General features: G+C 45.6%; 2 protein-coding genes across 2 annotated transcripts; both read left to right on the forward strand.

Moving 5' to 3' along the window:
* The first annotated feature begins 25 nt into the window (after nt 1-25).
* riok1 (RIO kinase 1 (yeast)) lies at nt 26-6,040 on the forward strand. The gene is made up of 17 exons (XM_030115039.1): nt 26-186; nt 922-1,099; nt 1,489-1,579; nt 1,707-1,776; nt 1,852-1,894; nt 1,975-2,067; nt 2,149-2,261; nt 2,332-2,412; nt 2,735-2,821; nt 2,908-3,045; nt 3,120-3,223; nt 3,296-3,402; nt 4,444-4,509; nt 4,585-4,701; nt 5,481-5,534; nt 5,608-5,739; nt 5,816-6,040. The coding sequence occupies exons 1-17, from the start codon at nt 134-136 to the stop codon at nt 5,924-5,926; spliced, it is 1,638 nt and encodes a 545-aa protein (XP_029970899.1). The 5' UTR covers nt 26-133; the 3' UTR covers nt 5,927-6,040.
* A 1,381-nt stretch (nt 6,041-7,421) lies between these two features.
* Nucleotides 7,422-9,978, forward strand: LOC115406122 (inositol monophosphatase 1-like). Its single transcript, XM_030116029.1, has 8 exons — nt 7,422-7,481; nt 7,961-8,094; nt 8,231-8,335; nt 8,512-8,557; nt 8,629-8,737; nt 8,831-8,939; nt 9,609-9,760; nt 9,833-9,978. Exons 1-8 carry the CDS (start codon nt 7,422-7,424, stop codon nt 9,976-9,978), a joined length of 861 nt encoding a protein of 286 aa, XP_029971889.1.
* Nucleotides 9,979-10,095: the final 117 nt, after the last annotated feature.

A 10,095-nucleotide genomic window follows, 5' to 3' on the forward strand; every position in this document is an offset into this window, starting at 1 on the left:
TTCCGTAGTCACGTGTACGGAAGTAGTCAGTGTGTAGAAAACACGCTGCCGAGTGGGCCAGAACCGAACTTTACCAACATTTTGTGGTCTTTCGTGATTTTATCTGTTGGGTGCCGATATTTTCTTGTTCGCCATGTCGGTGGCTGGGTGTGTACCTGGACAGTTTGACGACGCAGAGGAGGACAGGTGAGGACGTGCTCCTTGTATTTATGTAGGCTGGCTGTCTTTTAAATGGCTGTAGTGTTATTCTGGACATGTCAGCAGGTAGGGAAGAGGTTTTTGCCCAAAAGAGGATAGGTTAAAGGTCAGCTCTCATCTGGACTCCATGTCACTCAGGGAAACAAATCAAAGTAGAAATCTGGGTGTGATTTTGAGCTCAGACCTGAAATTCTACAACCACATTAAGACAGTAACAACCAGCTCACTGCCCTCTGATAGATGCTGCCAGAATTTAAGGGGTTCTCTCTGGCTGCCTGTGTGCCAAAACGATCCACTTCAAAATCTGACTTTGATTGGTCTCGGTCCCAGTCAGACCCCTGAGGTCCTCAGGAAGAGTTTTACTCAGTGTTCCCAGAGTCAGGAGAAATAAGGTGAATCGGCTTTAGTTTCTCACTTGTGGAACAAACTTCCTGAACAGCTGAAGACAGCTGCCGCACTCTCTTAAATCAGTCCTTAAACCACTATTATGTGATCAGACTTCTCATTAAGGAATACATTTCACTTATTACTTTTATGTTAATAACCATTTAACATTATTTATTCTCCTTTTTTATGTCTTTCTTAAGTCTAAATCACAGTTTAAATCACTTCCACCTATCCATCATCATGAAGTCACAATGCAAAGATCCAGTGATATCCTTCTGTTGACAGACATGTTGTGTTTCTTATCCAGTTAAATGAAGCTCTTATGTTGTTCTGCAGTGAGCAGTTAGCAGCTCCACAGAATCCAACCAGTGGCGTCACTGCAGAGCCTTTATCAGAGTACCAGGAGGAAGATGAGGAGGAGGAGGACGACGACGACGATGAGGATGACGAGTGGGACTGGGCTTCATCGGGAGATCTGACCAAAAGATACAACCGAACGTCTCTGAACAGTCAGGTCAGATCGTCTGTTTGATGCGCAGCATGTTGGTTTTCCATGAGTCTTTCCGAGGATTCTAAAGACATGTTGTTATAATTACAGCTCTCCCATCTCTGCAGGTTTCACCCCTTACCCTTTGTTTTTCTTCTTCTTGTTTGATTTGAAATGTGAAGAACGTAACTCAAGCAGGATGTGGATTAAAAACAGAAGTGATTTAACTAGAAAGAACCCAGTCTGTATGTGGTCGTGTGTCTGTCAGTGGGCAACTTATTTACAGGTTCTTCTTGGCAAATTAGGTTCATAATTAGTATATATGTGTGAATAAAAAGAAACCAGTCTGTACAGTTTGATTCTTGATGTATGGAATAGTTTCTAAAGTTACTGACAGACTGTTTGTTTGTTTTCAGTCCAACAGACAGAATCCGTCGAATAAGGCTTTATCATCATCTACACCTTCTGATAAAGCTCTGAGGAAATATGAAAACAAGATCAACCTGGGTAACAGCAACACACACACACACACACACGCACACGCACACATTTTCTAGCTCTTTGCTTCACCATCACAATTCATCACAACCCGAGTTGTAATCTTGACCATAAAACCTCGGTTCCTTCCTCTCAGATAAACTGAATTACGCTGATTCGGTGATCAATAAAGTGACGACGATGCAGAAACAGAAAGAAGCCGACACGTACGTGCACATTCAGTTTTCACCACGGGTCATGTGCCCGCAGGGGCTGAGGTTCTGATTGGCTGCTCTCCACAGGTACAGAGTGAAGGACAAGTCGGATCGGGCCACGGTGGAGCAGGTGAGCGTCGGCCGGGGAAACAGACGTGACTGGTTTATTAAAGCGCCGATAACGCTCCACACTCGCCTCTTCTGCTGCAGGTTTTGGATCCTCGAACTCGAATGATTCTGTTCAAGATGCTCAGTCGAGGACTGATCAGCGAAATCAACGGCTGCATCAGCACCGGGAAGGAGGTATCCTCACGTGGTCCCTGCTGCTCTGGCTGCGTATCGGAGGCGATCGCTCTACTGATCCATGTCTGTTGTCTCTTTCAGGCTAACGTTTATCACGCCACCACGTCGCTGGGAGAAAGCAGAGCGATCAAGATCTACAAGACGTCCATCCTGCTGTTCAAGGACCGAGACAAATACGTCAGCGGAGAGTTCAGGTCAGTCGGCTGCGACACCCCCAGTCACGGGGACGCTGCCACATCTGACTGTTTCTGTGTCGTCGGGCAGATTCCGCCACGGGTATTGTAAAGGGAACCCCAGGAAGATGGTGAGAACGTGGGCTGAGAAGGAGATGAGGAACCTCATCAGGTCAGAACCAACTCCAGCGACACTTTGAGCCTAATCTGAAAAGAAGATCCAGCTTAGCTTGATCTGATTCAAAATGGAGAATCGAAATGTAGAAAGGTAGGAAGAACCAAATTGATCCAGAACTGACAAGGGAAGCAGATTCAATAGAACTCAACAGAGCTGATAGTTACCAGAGAACCAGATCTGAATCCAGAAGAAATGTGAATAATAGAACTCAGTAGATTAGAAAGATTAAACACAACTGATTCGATCTGAGCAGCAGAATCTGATCGACTGGAGTTAAATTCTGACTGACAGGTCGAGCTGATTCTGTGTGTTTCAGGCTACAGACGGCAGGAATCCCGAGTCCAGAACCTCTGCTGCTCCGAAGTCACGTCCTCCTGATGAGCTTCATCGGAAAAGACAACATGTACGAGCCAGTCACCAGCATTGACTGCTGTTTATTGATCTGTCTACCTTGTTCTTGACCAAAACTCTTCTTCCCTGACCGATCAGGCCGGCTCCCCTCCTGAAGAATGCGGCGTTGTCGGAGTCGAAGGCCCGAGAACTGTACCTGCAGGTTCTGCAGAACATGAGGAAGATGTTTCAGGATGCTCGGCTCGTCCATGCGGACCTCAGCGAGTTCAACATGCTGTAAGAGGAGAATTCAAACACAGGCTGCCGGTGTGGCGCCGCTGCGGCTCCTGACGTTTCTACATGGTGGGCAGGTATCACGACGGAGACGCATACATCATCGACGTGTCCCAGTCGGTGGAGCACGACCATCCTCACGCTCTGGAGTTCCTCAGGAAGGACTGCAGCAACGTCAACGGTGAGACGGCGGCGAGCGGATCGCAATCGCTCATAGGCAGGTTTTGATTTTTTTATTTTATGCGTCAAACAGAATTCTTTGTGAAGCACGGAGTCGCCGTGATGACGGTCCGAGAGCTGTTTGACTTCGTCACCGACCCGTCCATCACCTGCCACAACATCGACCAGTACCTGGAGAAGGTCTGTACGAGCGCTGGCAGGAAAGTTCGGTCAAAATCACAGTCGCAGTGATTTCACATCTGCACAGAAATGAAGGAAAAACTACCCAAAACCAAAAGACTGTTCATCTTCTGATGGCACATGCGGCACTCAGTGTTTTCAGAGATCAAAAGTCTTTTCATAGACATAATTAAAAGAAAAGGACTTGATTAAAATACCCTGCGGCCCCAGTTAACTTCCCATCCAAAAATCTGAATTAATGGAAACCAGTCAAAGGACTTTAAACTTGATCGAATTATTATATTATGCTCTGAGTATGACTTTGTTTTTCAACAGGTCTGGTTCAATTAGAGGTAGTTACGGTAGCCGGCCAGTAGGCGGCGCTGTGCTCATTACATAGTGAAGGCAGACGCGGCCGGTTACAGTAGAGGGAGCCTCAGCAGAAGCGTTACTGCTGTTAGGTCTGCCGCCGCTGGTTTTTCCAGGTAAGATCATTTGGAACCATAAATAGAAGGAAATAAGGCAACAATATAACATGATTAAGCCTTTTATTATGACAATAATTAATATTAGTTATTGAAAAACAGTTCTAGGTTAAGTTAAAAAGGTGAAACAGTTCATGGGGAATAAGTTAGGTTAGAAAGACGTTTTTTGATTGTAAATACTTTTTTTTTGTAAGATGCTGTTTACTGGATGTATTGTTGTATGAGTATATGCTCTTAATCTGAATGTTTCTGATTTAGATAAGTTTCAATGTGTGTTTTGAGACGCTGGCTGGCAGCAGCGCAACAGTACAGAAACGTTACTGTTATGCTTGTTGCCACTGTTGTTTCAGGGAAAATAAAACTAATGCGTTACACTGATGATCGAACTAATCGTTTTTAAATGTGTAACACACACATCAAAAAGTAAATCACACAATCCAGTCACAGTTGGTTTGAAAGAACAGTGTGATTAGTAAGAAATGCTTAAAAAAAATCTTCATCACACTATTAAGCATCATTATGGCATATTTAATCAATATCGTGCAGCTCAAACACACAGCCTGGTTCTGCTCTCCAGGCGATGGTGATCGCAGCCGACCGGACGTCAGAGGAGCGGACCGACCAGGACCGAGTAGACGAGGAGGTGAGAGCAACCCCACCGGGCCTGATGCCCTCTGACCTCTGACCCCTGACACCTGTCTCCTCGCTGCACCCGCAGGTGTTTAAGAAGGCCTACATCCCACGCACGCTCACCGAGGTCAATCACTATGAGCGTGACGTCGATCTGATGAGGACCATGGAGGAAGAATCGGCTTTAAACGGACACGACGACAATGTAAGAAACTGAAAACCTTTAGAACAGAAGCTCTGAAGCTTCATAAAGAGCTTTATTCTGTTAACACACCAGATTATAGCATAGAGACAAGAAGTTTGGATGACTAGTAGTGACTTAAAAAGGAAAAAAGGGCAACTAAAATGTTTAAAATTAGAATGTGTGTGTGATCCATCCATCCACCCCACCGTCCTCTAAGGTGCATTGCTTTACTTCACATCCCTTCATTTCTGATGTACTTACTACGGCCACTAGAGGTCACAATTTAGTAGAACATTGATCAGGTGAACATCTGAGAGCAGAAGTCTTCAAGCCTCATGTGACTCTTTATTGGTTTTCTGAAGCTTGCTGAAAATGACATGCTGAACAATTTTCATCTTAAAAATGTATTTACCTCAAGCCATTGTCCCCAGAACCACTCGCTCTTTCTTTTTTCTAAAGTGTTGTGGTGTGAATGTATTTGTTGATTGTTGTAACTGCCAGTTGCTGCCATGCCAGGTCCCTCCTGGAAAAGACGTTTTATATCTCCATGGCTTATTTTCTTAAAGACTCAATTGGTTAAAATGCTTAAAAATCCTGAGACCGTTAAAACGACTATAAAAAAGGCTGAAAACTGCTACAAAAAATGTTATTAGTATTGACTATTAAAATACAGAATAGCTGCATGTCTCCTTCAGCCATTATGATTTTCTTGAAGAAACCCAGAAGTAACTTGGTCGTTTGAGAATGGTGTTTTTTTGTTAACCCATCTTTACAGTGAAATGATGATGTTTGTGTTGCAGATTCTGTACCAGACGCTGACGGGGCTGAAGAAAGATCTCTCCGGAGTTCAGACGGTAGGATCGTGACGTCCTCCTCGTGCTCGACGTTCCCCTTTCCGAGCTCCGCTCAGCCTCCTCCCTCTCCCAGGTTCCTGCTCTGCTGGAGGATGACTGCTCTTCGTCAGACGAGGAGGAGGAGGAAGACGACGACAAGGAGGAGGAGGACGAAGGAGAAAAAGACGAGGAGGATCCGAGCGGAGACAACCCGCTGGATAAGAAGGTGACGACCGGAGCAGCCGGGCTGGAGTGCCGCTGCAGGGAGGCGGAGGAGTGAAGTCAGCTGTGTGTCGTTGCAGGAGAGGAAGAAGATGGTGAAAGAAGCTCAGCGGGAGAAGAGAAAATCCAAAGTCCCCAAACACGTGAAGAAGAGGAAGGAGAAGGTGTCCAAGATGAAGAAGGGCAGATGATTTTAAATCAGCAGACAATAAAACTCTACATCACATTTTAATCACGACTCCCTTTATATCTGTGTTGATTTCCTCAACATGAACATTCCTGCCAGCTTTTAACATTAACGTCCCGTTAAACCATTTGTTTCCACTTGTTGTTGCTTTGTGCCACAACGACAACAAAAAACAGCTTCAGAGTTTAACTTTAAAGGTGATGACGGCACTGTTTCACCCATGATTCCAAGTGCTGTTCATAATATGTGAAGAACTTTGAGGATGCTTCTTTCTGATCACCTTTAAAGGAGTAGTACTGTAGCTGTTTAAATGTGTCCACTTTGCTAAAACATGGAATTGAACTGCAGTTCATTTGGAAGATTATCTCATTCATTCTGAAATTCTAATTGAGGATTATGACTGAAACCAGATGATGGGCTCTCCTGAAGGCAGCCAGGTTTAATGTGTGTCCTGTGACAGACTCTCTGGACACCAGCACGCTCTGCTGTGTGTTCATATCTCTGTTCACACTATAATGATTTCTCTGATAACATTCTGGGTCAAACAAAAGTAAAACTTTCGCAAGCTGTTCTTGAATAAACTGGGACAAGTTTCTGAAAAGGATGTTTAATGAATATCAGCTGACTGCACGTGGACCCCTCCCCCTCCTTAAAGAGGTCCTGAATGGAGGAGTTTCAGGACCCGGACCTGGAGCAGTGTGGAGTCGGTTCTTCTGGTTTCTAGAACTCTGAGGTGAGCTCTGATTGGTTGTCTGTTTTTTTTTCTTGAGACTTTAGTTTCCTGAAGTTTCTGGGTTCTACTTGTCTTTAGATTCTATTGACCTGTAACAGAACCTGAAGCAGCAGAATTAATGGAACCCACTAGTTCTAATGGTGCTGCTTGTTCTGCTTTTCTGGGTTCTTCTCTTGGTGGTTCTACTTGTTCTACTGCTGTGGAAGCTCCTGGCTTTTCTTGTAATAGGAGCAAAAGCAGTAAACCTGCAGCAGAACTAATCAGACACACGGGTTCCATGATTGGTTCTGCTCGTTCTGCTACTCTGGAGTTCCACTTCAGATGATTCCACTTGTTCTATTGCTGCAGTTCTATCAGTTCTTCATCCGGTACTGCTGGTTCTTGTATTGTTCGCCTCTTCTACTGGGCTTACGCTTTTAAATTATCCATCTGTCCTTCACAACCTGAAGCAGCAGAACTAATAGAACCAACAAGTTCTACTTTTCAAGCTCTCTGAGTTTCAGATGGTTCCATGTGCTCGGCTAATGTAGGTTCTATAGGTTATGTAAGATTTAAAATCTGCTCCTGGTACTGTTAGTTTCTCTGTTGGTGGTTCCACTGGTCATCTTACCGTTCCACTGATACCACTGGGTTCTACTAGATTGACTTCTACTTCTTCCTGTTTTTATTGATGTTTTCCTGTTTCTTATTGGTCCTCCGTGTTGGTATCACGCTCGTCTTGCGTTCTGCCCGGTCTCTCCACGCTCCCAGGACGCCTCACGCTGCCATGGCGGACTGGACCGACTGTCTGGACTTTGGGATCTCCTTGGCTAAACAGGCCAGTGAGGTGAGAGAACCAGCCACCGATCAGGTCCAGGATGTTCGATCAGACATGGGTGTGAAGTGATCTAGATGTGACCGACAGCAGCTGGAGGTTCTCTGTCAGGAGTATTGACCAGTGACCAATCGGGGGGGGGGGGGGGGGGGGGGGGGGGGGGGGGGGGGTTGAGACGCCATACAGGTTCAACAGGGGGTCAGATTTGATAAAATGTCTCAGGAATGTCACGAAGTAAGTAAGTAAACTTTATTTGTATAGCGCTTTTCCCAGACCAGGGTCACAAAGTGCTTCACATAAAAGTAGTCCATACAAAATACAATCACTATAATAACATACAGGAGATGGTATTGTCTGAGAGAGATGCCGGGGTGTCGGAGTGTGTTCCAGTGTGAATAGTTCCTACAGAAGAACTCTGCAGATGTGTTAAAGTGATCCATGAAACCTCTTAGGTTTTCTGTTCATTTGTCTGTATTTGCCTTCTCCATCAGGCTGTCCTGACGGCGTTCAATCGGCAAAAAGAAGTCAAGCTGAAGAGTTCTCCGGCTGATTTGGTGACAGAAACAGATCAGAGAGTAGAGAAGATGCTGATCTCTGCCATCAGGAAGCGATATCCTCAACACAGGTTCCGTTCTATGCCCCACTTCCACATCAGCAGACACGATTTCCACTCTGCTTTCACCTGCTGTCCTCCAGAGTTCTACTCTTTTCTGATGTGGGAGCTGCTGGTTTGACCTCATCTGCTCTCGTGTTAACCTCAGGTTCATCGGGGAGGAGTCCGTCGCAGCAGGGGAGCCTCTGGAGCTGACTGACCGCCCCACCTGGATCATCGACCCCATCGACGGCACTGTCAACTTTGTCCATCGGTAGGAGGCTCCGCCCACACCCTCATTCCAGATCTTTGACTCGGGGAACTGATGAACTCAGGACTGCTGAGGAAGAACTCACTGCTGTGGAAAAACCACAAATCTCTGAAATCTCTTGGTATCCAGTATCCGTTTGATTAAGCAGATGCCAGGAATGACTGTTGCTTTGCTGACAGGTTTCCTTTCGTGGCCATCTCCATCGCCTTCACCGTCAACAAGCAGGTGAGCTCCACCCCTCATTTACAGCCCTGATTTAAAAGCCAGAGGTCAGAGGTCATTGCTGTCGCCGGCAGACGGAGTTTGGGATCGTGTACAGCTGCGTAGAGGATAAGCTGTTCCACGCTCAGAGAGGGAGAGGGGCGTTCCTGAACGGAGAGCCGCTGCACGTGTCTGGACAGGAAGGTGACAGGAAACAGCAGCCATGACCTGGGAGTTGAGGCGTGGTTTTAATCCAGACCGGACTTCATTCTGACCGTGGCTCCTTGTTCCTATCAGACATCAGCAGGTGTGTGGTGGTGACGGAGATCGGGGCTGAGCGGGACGACCTCGCCTTGTCCACTCTGACCTCCAACATCTTCAGACTGCTGAAGCTTCCTGTTCATGGGTAAACCTGCGTCTCAGCATCAGTTTGACCGAATTGTTTCAACCAAAACAGGAAAGATTTAGCTAAAATTTTACTACAGCAGTGTCTGATATGGAAATGGAAGATATATTTACCAGTCAGAGAGTAAAGTGTTAAAGTAAGACAAAGTAATTTTTACCTGTAAGGTGGTTGTAACTCATTAGTGGAAAATTATTAATATAATTCCAATTACTAAAGATAAAGTTCATTGACTGTGCTAACTGCTCATCCATGTTGACAGTTTCTTGTTTGAATGTTATTTTTACACTTTATTGACACGTCAGCTTATATTTTTGTGACTGATATACTCGTAGTATTTGACATGCTGTTTATGTTTTTTTAATCTTTGACATTTTTTTCATGTGTATATATTAAATAGTTGATGTATCGTTTCATGTGGCATGTTGACATGTCTGTATGTTGTTGATGTGTCAGTTATATGTTGTGACTTACAGTTTTGTGCTGTTTGTGTGTTTATATGTGTGAAGCTGTGTGTAATTGCTGTGTTCATGGCATGTTTGTAAGTTGATTCCATGTGTGTATGCAGACACCTTGCTGACAGGCTGTTGGCTGAAAAAATGTCTGTATGTTGGTAATACGATCTTATGTTGATGACATGATGCTGGTATGCATGTTTTCGCTGTGCTTCAGAGTCCGTGCGTTGGGCACAGCGGCGGTCGACATGTGCCAGGTGGCGACAGGCGGAGCCGATGCCTACTACCACATCGGGATGCACTGCTGGGACATCGCTGCCTCCGCCATCATTGTGAAGGAGGCTGGAGGCGTCGTCACGGATACAGATGGTCAGTAGTCGGTGTGGTCTGTCGTCATGGAGGCAGGGAGTGTGTTTTTCTACATGGTGCTTGTGTGTTTAGGTTCAGAGTTCGACATGATGTCCAGGAGAGTCATCGCCGCCAGCTCGTCCTCAGTGGCCAATCGCATCTCTCAGGTGGTCCGGGCATTTCCCTGCCGTCGTGACTGCGGGGGGGCTCCCGGTGCAAACGGAGGAGCTGCTTTGTGATGATTGTCAAACAACAATAAAATATCACAACCAAATTTCTGTCTGTCGGTTGTTTCTTGTACAAACTTTTGTTTTTGCTCCAATTTTCATGAGCTGAACTGAAAGATCTGAGAATGA

The sequence above is a fragment of the Salarias fasciatus genome, chromosome 18 (genome assembly GCF_902148845.1).
Source record: "Salarias fasciatus chromosome 18, fSalaFa1.1, whole genome shotgun sequence".
Classification (NCBI taxonomy): Eukaryota; Metazoa; Chordata; class Actinopteri; order Blenniiformes; family Blenniidae; genus Salarias; species Salarias fasciatus.

Coding starts and splice junctions, on each gene's coding strand:
- LOC115406122 (XM_030116029.1), top strand. CDS start 7,422: ATGGCGGACTGGACCGACTGTCTGGACTTTGGGATCTCCTTGGCTAAA. Junction 8,095..8,230: donor AAGCGATATCCTCAACACAG/GTTCCGTTCTAT, acceptor TGTTAACCTCAG/GTTCATCGGGGAGGAGTCCG. Junction 8,738..8,830: donor GCACGTGTCTGGACAGGAAG/GTGACAGGAAAC, acceptor TGTTCCTATCAG/ACATCAGCAGGTGTGTGGTG.
- riok1 (XM_030115039.1), top strand. CDS start 134: ATGTCGGTGGCTGGGTGTGTACCTGGACAGTTTGACGACGCAGAGGAG. Junction 187..921: donor GACGACGCAGAGGAGGACAG/GTGAGGACGTGC, acceptor GTTGTTCTGCAG/TGAGCAGTTAGCAGCTCCAC. Junction 3,224..3,295: donor GGACTGCAGCAACGTCAACG/GTGAGACGGCGG, acceptor TGCGTCAAACAG/AATTCTTTGTGAAGCACGGA.